Here is a 15,711-nt window from a genome sequence, read left to right as displayed (position 1 = left end):
GCAAAAAAAGGAAAAAAGATCTCAAATCAATAATATAAAGTTCTACCTCAAAAAATGGGAAAAGAAAAGCAAACTAAACCCAAAGCAAACAAAGGGGAAAAGTAACAAATACAAGTGCAGAAATAAATGAAATTGAAAACAGGAAAACAATTTAAAAAAAAATCAATGATATGAAAATATGGTTCTTCAAAAATAAATAAAATTCAAAAATCTCTAGCAAGACTGACAAAAATAAAAAATAAAGACACAAATTATTAAGATCAGGAATAATACAAAGGATATCACTTCATAACCTATAGCTATTACAAGGATAATAAGGGAATACTATAAACAAATTTATGCTCATAAATTCAACGTAAAAGAAAAAGGGACCCAATTTCTAAAAAGTCACAATTACTAAAACTCAACAAAGAAACTGAATTCATAATTTACAAGCTTTCAAAACAGAAATCTCCAGGCCCAGATGGTTTCGATGGAGAATTCTACCATAACCAAAATTAAAACACAATACCATTTATAATCACTCCAAAGAAAATGAAGTCTTTAGGTATAAATTTAAAAATATATATATAGGATTTCCATGCTGATGAAAAAAAATCAAAGAAATGCTTAGATATAAATTTAACAGAACATGTACAGGACCTGTATGCTAATGGAAAAAATCAAAGATGTTCTAAGTAAAAGAAGAGACAAACCGTACTCACGGATTGGAAAGCTCAATATAGTAAATAGGTCAAGTCTCTCCAAAAAGATCTACAAGTTTAATGCAATTCCTATCAAAATCCTAGCAAGTTTTTTGTAAATAAGGCTTATTCTAAAATTTACATGGAAAGGCTTAAGCCCTAGGATAGCTAAAACCATCGTGAAAAAGAAGACTGAAGTAGGAGGAATCACTCTACCTAATATTAAGGCCTACTATACAGCTACAGTAACCAAGACAGTGTGGGATTGGTGGCAGGACAGACACCTATCAGTGGAATGAAACAGAGAACCAGAGATAGATGCACAGAGATATATCCAACAGATTTTTTTACAAAGGGTAAAATCAGTTCAATGGAGGAAGGATAGCCTTTTCAACAAATGGCACTGGAGCAAATGAACATCCATGTACAAAAAAATAAAACTCAACCTAAACCACAAACCTTATACAAAAAATGGATCATGGACTTATATACATATAAAATATAAAACTATAAAACTTTTAGAAAACAATAAAGCCAAGTTTATTCATCTAAAAAATACAAGAGAGAACACATGCATGTAAAGGATAATGAATGGAACAAATATCAAAGGACATTTATCAGAATCAATTGAATGACTGCTATTTTTACCCAATAAACCTACTTACCTTCCACTGAAGTTCCATGCAAGTACTTTACTCAAATATTGGCTTAATTAGTTTAATATTTCATTTTGTTTCTTTATACATAAGTGACAGGATTCTGTCCAATTTATGTCAACACGCAAGGAGAGAACAATAATTAATTAGGAAAGAAATAGTGCCTATAGGACTATTCAGATCACAGCAGAAGACATGTAGGACAGGGAAAGAGTTGTAAATACCTAAGAGAAATCATAGATTTAAAAAATTCTATTAAGAAATTAGATAACTTTAATTTAAAACATGATGATATTCTAAGATAGTTTCATAGAGCAAAATCCTAAGACAGATACACATATTTGAGTTTGAATTACAGTTATACTACTTCCTACGCTTATGAGCATAAGCATGCTACTTAATTTCTTTCTTGGTTTCATTATCCTTAAAATGGTGAATAATACCTTTCCTACTAATTTGAGAGAATTAACTGATATTTCATGTAATTGTGTAGACTGATGATATCTACCACTATAAAGTGGTGGGACTGTGCTAATTTCCTTTTAAGAAATGTTTTTTATAAATAGGTCACAGTAAATTAGGGACATTTTCTAGCTTATTTTCCTATGAATATTCATAATACTCAGTATCAGAGTCTGTCCTCAGTAGTCAAGGAAGTATTACTTACATTTTTAATCTGTTATCTTTATACTAGTAAGTATCAAGGAATGAATTTCCTTGCAGTGATTTAGTTGATGTTCCTTGGCTCATCTATATTTTATTTTATTCAGTTCTACTCCAGTTGAATAAATGGTAATATTATTTGACCTATACTATAATACTTTACATTACTGTGGTAGAGCGGTATAATTTTCAGTCATGTTCTAGAAATTTCTCTTTATAAAGATAACTGAAGAAATGCTCCTATGGAAAATAAAGAACTTAAACAAGAGCCAGCTAAATAAAATAATTCTCTGGGAACTAAAGAACCATTCTTAAGGAATTTTTTCTTTTTCTTTTTTTATACATTATCAGTACATATAGATCTCAATATGGGATTTTAAAAATGAAAGAAAGAAAATTCTATAAACAGACCTGTTTTGAATGCACCACCTACAGAACTCATTCTTCACTCCATCAGAAATGTTAACCTTGACTGTTAGTATCTTCAGATTTTCTCCACGGTTAATTGCCAGAATCTGAGTGCAAACATATACGGCAAAGACTGATGATCCACAAAATATATAAATGATCAATTAAATTAGTCAACATGTGTGAAACAAACTGGGTGGTTATCCAGCCTAGAACTATATCAATTTTGTATTCATTCATTTACCAAGAATGTATTAAATATAATAATTTCTTTATACTTTTTTCAAGTTTTTTCAAAGTAAAACACAGGCACAAAGCCTATGATATTCACAGGATGAGACCTTGGTGATCTAAAATCTCATTTCAGATTCTACTAATTGAAAGTTTTTGATCATCTGGAGTTAGAAAGATATACATTTTAGATTTGTGAAAAGATATTGCTAAGATAAATACAAACATGCAAATTCCTAAGTGAGATATTTCATAACTACTAATTATTACCATTTATTGAGCACTTACCAACTGTCAGACCCATCTAAACACTTTAAATATATTACCACACTTATCTTCAAAGCCACCAGTGATGCATGTATTATCACCTTACTTTTATATGATAATTTTTCTAAGACTAACTTGTCCCAAATTACAAAGCTAGCAAGCAGCAAAGCAGAAATTTAAATTCAGACCAACCTGTCCCTGCTCTTAATTAACATATCAAAAGAGCAATTGTTTTTTAAAACACATTAAAAACACTCTTTAAAGAAGAGCAAACAAACAAAAAAAGTAGAACAAACAAGCCTAAAGCAAGCAGAAGGAAGGAAATAATAAAGAATAGAGGGAAAATTAATAAAATTGTGAATAGAAAATTATCAACCAAACCAAAAGTTGATTCTTGGAAAGTATCAACAAAACTGACAAACCTTCCACTAGACTGACCAAGGGAAAAAAGGAGATATTCCAATTACCAAAGTCAAGAATGAAAGAAGAGCCATTAATATGAATGTTATAGAAATAAAAAGGATAAGAGAATACTATGAACAACTGTATGTCAAATTAGATCACTTAAATAAAATGAGCAAACTCCTAAAAAGACACATACTGCCAAAATAGAATTTTAAAAGTAGAAAATTCAATATGGCTTCACCACTGAATTCTACCAAACATTTAAAAAAGAATTAATAGCAACTCTTCACAAACTTCTCCAAAAATACATTAGAAGAAAAAAACTTCCCAATTCCATTTACCCTGATACCAAAACCAGGTAAGAACAATGCAAAATAAATAAAGACCAAATGCATATGCATACAGATATAAAAATAGTCAATAAAATACTAGTAAACCAAACCCAGAAACATATAAAAAGGATTGAACATGAGGATCAAGAGGGATTTATTTCAGGGAGGAGGGTAGAGCTCAGTGATAGAGTGTGTGCGTACCATGCATGAGGTTCTGGGTTCAATCCCCAGTACCACACCGTTAAAAAAAAAAATACATAAATAAACCTAGTTACCTCCCCCATGAAAACAAAGAAGGATTTATTTCAGGGATGCAAGGTTGGTTTAACATCCAAAAAGCAATTAACATAATAATACATTATAACAAGAGCATAAAAAACAATAATTACATGACCGTTTCAATAGATGCAGAAAGAATAAGAAAATTCTAGCAGTTGTTCATAATAAAAACATTCAACAAACCAGGAACAGAAAGCAAATTTTTCAATGTGATAAAGGGCACATACAAAAATGCCAAAGATAATAATTAATATTAAATATTCATAATGTTTAATAGATATCAATAATATTCAATAATTATTAATATAAAATATTGATAATATTTAGTGATAAAAGACTGGAAGCTTTCCTTCTTAAGATTACAAGGGTGCCTCCTCTTGCACTTCTATTCAACATTGTACTGGAGGTTCTAGACAGGAAATTTAGGCAAGAAAAAGAAATAAACGGCATCTGAATTGAAAAGAAAGAAGTAAAACTATCTCTATTTGCAGATACTATAATCTTATATACAGAAAATACTAACTAATCCACTATAAAACTATTAGAACTAATAGAGCTCAGCAAGGTTGCAAGATAATCAGTTTCTACAAACGAACTAGCAATAAACATTCTGAAAAGATTTTTAATTCCATTTACCATAGCACAAGAATGAATAAAATACTAGGAATAAATTAGACAAAAAAAGTTCAAAACTTATACTCTGAAAACTATAAAACATTGTTTAAAAAAACTGTAGAAGACCTCAATAAGTGGAAAGACCTCCCAGGTTCATGGATCAAAAGGTTTAATATTGCTAAGATGGCAATAATTTCCAAAATAATTTATAGATTTGATGCAATCCCTATCAAATACCAGGTAGCATCTTTGCAGAAATTGACAAACTAATTCTAAGATTTACATAGAAATTCAAGGAACCCAGAAAAACCAAATTAATCTTATATAAAAAAAAAAAGGACAAACCACGAGGACTCCCACTTCTCAATTTCAAAATTTACTACAAAACTACAGTAATCAAGACAGTGTGGTACTGGCATTAAGGATAAACATACAGATCAATGGAAATAGAGAGTCAAGAAATGAATCTATACATCAACCATCAAGTGATTGTCAACAAGGGTGTTAAGACAATTCAACATGGAAAATACAGTCTTTTCAATAAGTGATGCCAAGACAATGGGTAGCCACATGCAAAAGTATGAAATTGTACTGCTTTCTCACTCCATACACAAAAATTGGCTCAAAATTAATTACAGACCTAATATAAAAACCAAACTTATAAAACCCTTAGAAGAAATACAAGGCAAAATCTTCATGACTGTGAATTACATAAGGCCTTAGATAAAATACTATAAGTATATTCAACACACAAAAAAAACCAGACTGGACTTCAACAAAATTATAATTTTTGTACCTCAAAGGATACCAATGAGAAAGTGAAAAGAAAGCACTTAGCACAGGAGAAAAGTTTTATAAATCATATATCACATAAAGGATTTATACCTATAATATACAAACAACTCTTACAATTCAACAATAAAGATACAACCTAAATATGTGCAAAAGATCCAAAGAGACATTTTTTTCAAAGATGATATAGAAATGTTCAATAAGGACATGAAAAGATGTTCAACATCATCGCTACTAGAAAAATACAAATCAAAACCATAGAGAGAAACCATTTCATACTAAGATGGCCATAATCAAAAAGACAGATAGACAAGGATGAACCTTGAAAACATTACGCTAAGTGAAAGAAGTCAGATGCAAAAGACCACAATTTCTTTATATAAAATGTCCTTAACAGACAACTGTATACAGATGGGAAGTCCACTGCCCAGAGGTTGGGGCAACAAGGTAATTGGAGGGAAATGGAAGTGGCTGCAAATGGGTACATGGTTTATTTTTGGAGTGATGAAAATATTCTAAAAAGGATTATACAATTGTACAACTCTGTGAACATATTAAAAACCATGGAACTGTACAGTACAAATGAGTGAATTATATGTGATATGAATTATATTTCAATAAAGCTGTTATAAGTAAAAATACTCCTTTGCTAAAATACTCTATACCAAATACTGAGATTTTCAAGTATAATCACAAATTAATCAAATAATGTAATCAAGTTCACCAACAGCCTCTGTTAAATAGTATCTCCTAGTCCAGTTTATAAAATATACCCACATATATATAATATAATAAGTTAAAAGACAGCAAAGTTAAAGAAACAGCATCACTTTAATATACACTCAGATTTTTCAATAATTCATCATGGCCTCCCCCTAATACATCTTAATGAATGAGGTTTTAATAAATTAGATTCTCCCTTACAGGACACAAATTGGTATTTTAACAATTTTAGCACATTTTCATGACAATACCTGACAAAATTTAAACTTATCTGTGGTGAAACAAGCTTCAAATAATTTAACTTAATACCAGAAAATAATTCTACACTAAAAAGTTCTGTTTCTCACATCAAAAAGAAAGTAAAAAATGAAAAGTATGTATCTTTTTGTAACTTTAACTCATATAAATTTTAAAGCTAGTTTAAAGTAAAATGTTAAATATAGAATAAATCATCAAAGTTTTAAAATTAATGGATATTTTTTCTTTTTCTTGACGTATTTGAGACATTTCTAAGGTGAACATTGGCAAAAATAAAATAATCACTGAAAAATAAAATTTTAGTACAAAATAAACTTTAGTTTGGGCTGGATAAAATCTTCAATGTCTGCTACCTCTTTAATGTACTGAAAGGAACACTGAACAGTAAATAAAAGTTTTTTATCCAAGAACTTATCTGTAATAAATTCATTCATGCGGAAGATAATAATATAAGGGGAAAAGTTATTTAATTCTGATTTATATAAATACACTATTATATAAAAATAATAGTAGTGAGGGGGTGCTTTTTTTTCCCACCAGAGCAAGTAAAGTCATAGGTCAAACTTTAAAATATCCTGACACCAAAGGATCCATGGTAGAAAAAGGAATAGCGTAACAGAAACAGAGTTTGGGGCAAAATGGAGATTAACAGTAGAGAGATAAAGCAGAATTACTGCAGATGGCAGCACTGAATATGAAGCAGGTGTTGTAAAAGACACAGAAAGTGAGGATACCAGTGAAAGAAGCTACAAAAAAGATTGTGAAGGCTGAGTTACAAATTTATACGGTGGAAAGGAGCATACTAAGGACCATTGTGGAGAAAAAAGAGAAAGGATGCAGCTGGAAGAATTAATTTAGTGAACAGCTATCACAGCTCTTCCCACAGTATTTGCAGAAGGAGTTCCAGGTACTGTTCTTCCTTTACCACTGTCTGCCATCATTTTCCCTCGCTTCTGTACACTGGGATACTGTATGCTGAGCTATCTGAAAAACAGGGTTTGGAGTTGGGGACATGAGACCTTGACACTATAGGAAATGAAAAGCCTTCTCCATGAGCTAGCATCTTATCACTCTAGCCTCCAAGATAACTAAAAAGTTCTTCTCCAAACACAGGGCTCTTTTTCAAAACTGACATTCCCAAAATGCTCTACCTTCTTAGATCTTAATATTGTCACACTTGGAAGCCTGTGTCAATCAAAAACTTAAATTAAACCATAAACTAACTCAGAATGCCACATGTGCTAATTAATAAGCACACTAGTTAAAATGCAGAGACCAAAATGTTTTCAATGATATATTAAGAAAACTAGGTTTTAATAGATTTTTCTAAAGTGGCAATAAAATTAAATCAAATAAAGGGAGACCACATCCCACAGCAAAATCACTTCTGCAAAAGGAATTTTAGTGTAGAGTCACTGGTTTGTTAAAAACTCTTTTTCATTAGGCTCTATCAGTAGACTATGGCCAGGCAAGTAAAATTTCACTCTTCTATCAATTTTTCCAATTATCAACAGTATTCACTTCACCTGGTATGACAGAGTGCACACAAAAGTAAAACTGACAACTTAGATATAATAGTGAAACACTTCAAAATTTCAACAGCAGGGACCATGTCAACTCCACACCCCAAGTAGGAACCAATATATAATAAGTGTTCAAGAAATATCTGTGGTATAATGGAATATTCTTCATGTTATGTATCACACACACACACACACACACACACACACACACATACAAACCTTTAACATCTATACAACCAAAAGTTTTTTTAATTACAGTTTTAATAATGATAATTAAATATCACTTGAAAAGTAATGCATTCTAGTCTTTTTCATTATCCTCTCTTTATAACAGTAAAATTCAGAAAAGAGGAAAAATAAATTTAAAAAATGATTTATTGAGGAATTCCAGACTTAAAGAACACTGGCAGTGTCCTGATTCCAAATCTCCCCCTATCCTCCTATAAAACCAATAAAGTGAATAAATAAAACAACACAGGACCCACACCTTCAGCATTTCTAGGAAACAGAGAATTAGATTAGCATCTGAATTCCCCAAAAAAGCATACAGAGCAAGGCAACAGCAAAACAACATATATGACAAATTTAAGGAGTGGAAGTGCTAATACAAAATATTATACTGAGTCAAAATGTCATTCAAGTATAAAGGACACAGGAAAAAATTGTGAATGTGTCAAAACTCAGAGAACACAAGCACATGTGGGAGATATTGCAGGTTCAGTTCCAGGCTACTACAATAAAGCAAACATCACAATAAAGCAAGTCACACAAATTTTTTGGTTTACCAGTGCATATAAAAGTTATATTTAAACTATACTGTAGTCCAAGTGTGCAATAGCATTATATGTAAAAAAAAAAAAGTACATACCTTAATTTAAAAGTGACTATCATCAAAAATAACACAAATAAATGTTTGTGAGGATGTGGAGAAAAGGAAACCCTATATACTGCTGGTGGGAATGTAAATTAGTGCAGCCACTGTAGAAAACAGTACGGAAGTTCCTCAAAAAACTAAAAAATATAACTACCATATGACCCAGCAATTCCACTCCTTGGTATATATCCAAAAAAAAATAAAAATACTAATTTGAAAAGATGCATGCACCCCAATGTTCACAGCAGCATTATTTACAATTGCTGAAATATGGAAGCAACTTAAGTGTCCATCAACAGATGAATGGATAAAGACAATGTGGTATACATATACAATGGAATACTATTCAGCCATTAAAAAGAATGAAATTGTGCCATTTCCAACAACATGGATGGACTTGGAGAATATTTTGCTAAGTGAAATAAGTCAAATACTGTATGATATGACTTATATGTGTAATCTAAAAAATACAACAAACTACTGAATATAAAAAAAAAGAAACAGACTCACAGGGATAGAGAAGGGAGAAGGATGGGGAGGGGGCAGCATATGGGTAGCAGATTAAGAGGTACAAACTATTATGTATAAAATAAGCTACAAGGGTATATTGTACAAATCAGGGCAGCAAATATTTTATAATTACTATAAATAAAGTATAACCTTTAAACATTGTGAATTACTATATTGTATACCTGTCACTTATATAATACTGTATAACAACTATACTTCAATATGTAATTAAAAATAAATTTTGAAAATTAAAAAAATAAAAATAAAAAAATACTTTATTGCTAAAAAATGTCAGTCATCATCTGAACCTTCAGCAAGTTGTAATCTTTTTGTTAGTGGAGGTTCCTGCCTTGGTGTTAATGACTGCTGAGGGTGGTGGCTGCTGAAGATTGTGGTGGCTGTGGCAATTTCTTAAAATAAGACAACAATGAAGTTTGCCACATTGATTGACTTTTCCTTTCATGGATGATTTCTCTATAACAGGCAATGCTGTTTGACAGCATTTTATCCACAGTAGAATGTCTTTGAAAAATTGGAGTCAATCCTCTCAAACCCTGCTGCTGCTTTATCAATTAAGTTTATGTAATGTTCTAAATCATTTGTGGTCATTTAAACAATCTTCCCAACATCTTCACCAGGAGCAGATTCTATCTCACGAAACCACTTTCTTTGCTCATCCATAAGAAGTAACTCTTTATCCATTAAAGTTTTATCATGAGATTGCAGCAATTCTTTCACATTTTCAGGCTCCACTTCTAATTCTAGTTCTCTTGCTATTTCCACCACATGTGATGTTCCTTCATCCACTGAAGTCCTGAACCCCTCAAAGTCATCCATGAGGGCTGGAATCAACTTCTTCCAAACTTCTGTTAATGTTAATATTTTGACCTCTTCCTATGAATCACAAATTATCTTAATGGCATCTAGAATGGTGAATCCTTTCCAGAAGTTTTCAACTTACTTTGCCCAAATCCATCAGAGGAATCATTATCTATGACAGCTATAGCCTTCTGAAAAGCATTTCTTAAATAATAAGACTTGAAAGTTGAAATTACTTCTAGATCCATGGGCTGCAGAATGGATGTTATGTTAGCAGGCAGGAAAGCAACATTAATCTCATTGTACATCTCCATCAGAGCTCTTGGGTAAGCAGGGGCATTGTGAATGAGTAGTAATCTTTTTTCCTGAGCAGTAGGTCTCAACTGTGGGTTTAAAATATTCAGCAAACCATGTTGTAAACAGATGTGCTGTTATCCAGGCTTTGTTGTTCCATTTATAGAGCAGTGGTAAATGAGCACTGGCTTCAATTTCAAGTCACCAGCTGCATTAGTCCCTAACAAGAGAGACCCTGTCCTTTGAAGCTTTGAAGCCTGGCATTTTCTCTTCTCTAGCTATGAAAGTCCTAGATGGCATCTTCTTCAAGTCTTTTGTCTATAATGAAAGGCTCTTTTGTCTATAATGAAAATCTATTGTTCACTGTAGCCATCTTCATTAATTACCTTAGATCTTCTGGATAACCTGCTGCAGCTTCTACATCAGCACTTGCTGCTTCACCTTGTACTTTATATTATAGAGACTGCTTCTTCCCTTAAACCTCACAAACCAATCTCTGCTAGCTTCAAATTTTTCTTCTGCCGCTTCCTCACCTCTCAGCCATCATAAAATTGAAGAAAGTTTGGGCCATGCTCTGGATTAGGCTTTGGCTTAAGGGCATGTTGTGGCCAATTTGATCTTCTATCCAGAAACTTTTTCCTTATCAGCAGTAAGGCTATTTCACTTTTCTATCATTCGTGTCTTCACCAGAGTAGTGCTTTTAATTTCCATCAAGAACGTATCCTTTGCATTCATAATGTGGCTACCTGTTTGGCATTAAGAGGCCTAGCTTGTGGCCTGTCCTGGCTTTTGACATGCCTTCCTCACTAAGCATACTAATTTCTAGTTTTTGATTTAAAGCGAGAGATATATGACTCTTCCTTTCACCTGAACACTTAGGGGCCACTGTAGGGTTATTAACTGGCCTAATGTCAATATGATTGTGTCTCAGGGAACAGGAAGGCCCAAAAAGGAGCAAGAGTGGGGAACAGCTGGTCGGTGCAGCAGTCAGAACACAAATACACTTATCAGTTAAGTTTGCTGTCATACATGGGTACAGTCATGGCACCCCAAAACAATTACAATAGTAATGTCAAAGATCATTGATCACAGATCACCATTACAAATATTATAATAGTGGAAAATTTTGAAATATTGTGAGAATTATCAAAATGTGACACAAATACACAAAGTGAGCAAGTGCTGTTAGAAAATGGCACCAGGAGACTTGCATGATGAGGGTTGCCACAAACCTTCAATTTGTAAAACACACAGTACCTGCAAGGCACAATAAAGCAAAGTGCAATGGAATAATGGAATAACTATACACGTAAAATCTTCTGAGTGTACAAGAACAGAGGTTAGCAAACTATGGCCCATGGAACAAATCCAGTCTAACATGTGTTTTCATTAATAAAATTTTACTAAAACACAACCATGTTCATTCATTTATGTCTTATCTATAACTGCTTTCATGTTACAATGGCAGTTGTGTAGTTGCAAGAACCATCTAGCTCACAAAGTCTAAAATATTTTCTCCCTGGTCCTTTACAGAAGAACTTTGCCAATTCCATACTAGACTAGAAAAGAAATTTCAATCACCTAAAAGAAGACTGCAAAGTTTTGGCTAAAGGTCTAAGGGCAAGCACTTCATATAGTTGTAGGGCTAAGATTAAAACAAGGGTGGAATCAATTTCCATTAAGAAAATCAGGTTGTAATCCTGATACCAAAGTAGACTTCAAGCTAAAAAGCATTAAACAAGATAAAGAAGGATGCTTTATAAGGTTAAAGCCACATGCTGGTTTCAGAATAGAACAGGGGAATACATATCACACTTTAAAGATGCTATTAGGTGTGACATCACCAAAATGGTGTAGTATGGAATTTCAAAACTCCAACTGTCTACAAAAGTTACAAACAGGACAAACTGGCAAAAACTGTCAGAATCAACTTTTTCAGAACTCTGGAATCTATCAAAAACTTACAACAATCAGAGGAACACTTAAAAGAAGAAAGAAGCTGCAGAATTTTAGTAAAAGAGCACTTTTTAAAACTTACCCACTTATCATCACCCACTCTGCAGTTCAGCAGTGGCAGTGAGGATTACGGGCGACATTCTTGGTGCAGGCTGCTAGCACCAAAGGGAGCCATATGCACCTTATTCTCAAAAATCTGTGATCTGTCTCGTGGCTCCCTGAGGGACTGGCTCAAGGGCTTGCCTTTGTTTTGCCTGTCTCAGAGCTTCCCCTAGACAGAAGCCATTTCCTGGGTGGCATTTAAGTATTTAAAGACAATGTGTTAGCTGCAGTCTCAAAGGGGTAAGGGATAACAGTTGGGGATAAGAGATTACAATTATGGCAACCATCAATCAGACCCAAAGAAGAAGCTAGGAAATGAGACAAGTGAGGGGAAAGGAGCTTTTTAAAGTTCCTGCATATTTTAGGAAATCTAAGAGGTCATGTACACACTCAGGACCAGACAAATACACACTCTGCAAAGACCTGAGAAGACGTTAAGCTTTCACCTCTAACTGACTTTTGAGCTCCACCCAAAGAGGAAGTGAAGGCTAAGGCAGAGTTGTAAACAGCCTCCCTAACTGCTGAAGGAGTGCCGCAACAGAGTAAATATACAAGACTAGGAGAGTTTGGGGGGTTTTTGGCTCAAGGAATTAAGGAAATCTCTGTCAAGTAACTAGTTCTCCACTAAGCTAATGAAACAAAGACTTCAGTGGCCACACACAAGAAAGAATACAGACTACAGAAATAGTTTAGATGCTACCCAAGCAAAATACAAAAACCCACAACAGCAGCAATAACAAATGCTGGGGAGGGGATAGAATCTGATTTTCAGTACTGCCAACTTACAAATACGCTGCAAGTTAAAGGAAATCATAGACAGAGACCTAAAGGAAACCAGGAGAATGTTGTCTCAACAAATACAGAATATCAGTAAAGAGTTGAGAATTATAAAAAAGAACCAAAGATAAACTCTTGAGAATCCTAACTATAATTAGGATAATTAGTAAACTGAAAAATGAAATTAAAAGACTGAGGTATCATGATTATGATTTATACAACTAAGTGAGACCTCTCACTTTTTTCTAAATCGGATATCCCTAATTTATATTTCATATGGAAAAAGATCCAATTTGAGTCAAATCCAAGCATACTGGGAAGAAAAGTCTAATAAGAAAGTCAAGATACCTGAGGTATTATATTGTTAGTTCTGCTAATAATTCTCAGTGTCATTTACTAACTTCTGTGGGTCTTGAGTTCCCCATTTATAAAATGGGGAGGACATAACAATATAATAAAGATTTATATATAGAAGAAATAGTTGCTTGAAAATTCTTTAATTTCTTAGTAAGCAAAGGAATAAGCAAATACAAAGTATCACTATTAATACCATCAACAAGCACAAGCAGCTTCCTTATTTACCTGATGATGCTGGATGTTTCTTATGTTGCATGAAAAATTCTGGTAGAGCTGAAACTTATCAACATCTTTTTCATTTACTTTTTTTGAGGACACCTTTGCCAGAGATGACTGGATACAAATATATCTATTTTGGCACCTATTCAGATACACAAATGTTAAACAAGTAGTTGTGAAAATGTGTGTTAGTAAAGAAATGTTTCATGAAAACAAGATTAGCAAAAAAAAAAAATGAGATTCACCAAATTAGATTTTTTAAAGTGATATCCGACTATAAAAATGTTATTAACTCATCAAAAGAGGACTTCTAGCTTTTTCATGTTAGCTTAGGTGCTCCAGATCTATTTATATTTCATCCCAGTCCTCCCACAAAATGCCTAAATGAGTTCAGATACCATCCGTAGTTAAGCAAGAGATCAATAACTCTAGCCTAGATATCTTCCTTTTCTAACCACTGAGTTAGGGAGTCAGAACCAATTAAAAACTAAAAGGAAGGGAAACAAGATGATGTGTCAGGATGGCTTCCAATGACAATTTATGAAATTGAACCAAATTTCAGCAGTAAAATTAATTATAAAAGCATATTTAAAAACCTGGGCAGTTCTCCTACTTCAGCTCATTCCTGCTAATGCCATTGAGAAAATAGAAAAATTCTCTCCTTTATATTTAACAAAAACCCTGAGAAGCAACAGTAGTCAACTGGTTCATCTCCACCTTTCCTCGCTTCTGCACAGCTCATACAGCTAGAGATGTGGAGAGAGGGGAAGAGCAGATCTTTGGCAAAACCCTGTCTTCTATTACACAAAGAAAAGGAAAGACAGAGTACCTAAAAACAGGGTTTTTAATAAAATAGTATCTTTTTTTTAAGGAGGCATAAGCCCAAGTAGGGTCTAGGTCAAAGGGTTTTACTCTTATAAATTGGGACTGTGATACCGTGGGTAAGCTGCCCTCTCCATCAGTTAAAATTCATTTTGAGGTCAGCATTTTTATCTGTACTTGATATTAAACATTCTCAAGTTAACCTAACCACTGGTAAACAACAAGAAATGAGATATTATAAAATTAAGTACATACATCACAGTATGTTTAAAATGCAATGCCATCCACTCTAAATGGTTAGGAATCTCTCTCTAGCATATATTGCATAATGCAGTGGTTTTTAAACTCTGTTTCTCAGGCCTCCACTGAGGTGCTCCAGGGTAAGGAGGGTGAACAGGCAGAGTTCCAGGCTCCCTGCCCAGAATTCAATTAAAGCAAGTTTAATCTGTTTTACATATTCTGGTTCTATTGTTTAAACAAAGAGTTCTGCTATTTAAAAAAAAAAAGTCTGAAAATAAAGTTTTTAATGAACACTGGAGTTAGCATTAACCATGCAACCCTTAACAGCATGAATCCAGAAAGCAGAAAACTCTCTTAAGAGTTACTCACAATTTCCGAATGAAGTCAAGTGTGTCTTTGTCTTTAGCAACCATGTCTGCTAAAATATGCTGCACTCCTGTTTCAATATCCTGGAGTGTTGAAAGCCCTTTAGGAGAAGGGTAAGAGGAAAAACAAAAGCAAGATCTACAGATCGGTTTTTAAGTCTATAATCACATATAAGTGTATTCCAGTCAAAATAAAACCTTAAACTGACAACCTTAAGACAGAAAAGTATCATAGCAGTGCCTAGTTTTCCACTGTAACAAAAACTAGTCTCCAAAACCAATAATACAGGGCCTTAACATACCATGTAACCCAGTGGTGAAAAATGCAGCTCTGGAGCCAGCTGTCAGATGGTCTAATCCTGGTTCTACCACCTACCAAATGTGTGTCCCTGGGCAAGTCACTTGACCCTCTGTGCCTCAGTTTCTTATAAAAAGGGAATAATAATAGTACCTACTTCATGAAGTATTTAGAAAGATTAAGCATGGCCATAGGAAATATATATTAATAGAATCATATCCCAAGGTATACCATTTCATTCCA

The 15,711-nt window shown here is 33.3% G+C and overlaps 1 protein-coding gene across 3 annotated transcripts in view; it reads right to left on the bottom strand.

Annotated features, from left to right (window-relative positions):
- Positions 1-15,711, bottom strand: part of SRBD1 (S1 RNA binding domain 1) — a 169,400-nt gene that overhangs the window by 130,011 nt on the left and 23,678 nt on the right. For all 3 annotated transcript variants that reach the window (XM_015249703.3, XM_006216451.4, XM_072937776.1), the window contains 3 exons: positions 15,175-15,271; positions 13,750-13,885; positions 2,414-2,517 (listed from right to left, as the gene is read on the bottom strand). In XM_015249703.3, the coding sequence (XP_015105189.1) occupies positions 2,414-2,517; positions 13,750-13,885; positions 15,175-15,271 (337 nt within the window). The remainder of the gene's footprint in view (positions 1-2,413; positions 2,518-13,749; positions 13,886-15,174; positions 15,272-15,711) is intronic.

This window comes from Vicugna pacos, chromosome 15 (assembly GCF_048564905.1).
Source record: "Vicugna pacos chromosome 15, VicPac4, whole genome shotgun sequence".
NCBI lineage: Eukaryota > Metazoa > Chordata > Mammalia > Artiodactyla > Camelidae > Vicugna > Vicugna pacos.
The sequence above is the reverse complement of the archived record's forward strand: the minus strand, read 5'-3'. Positions and strand labels throughout refer to the sequence as shown.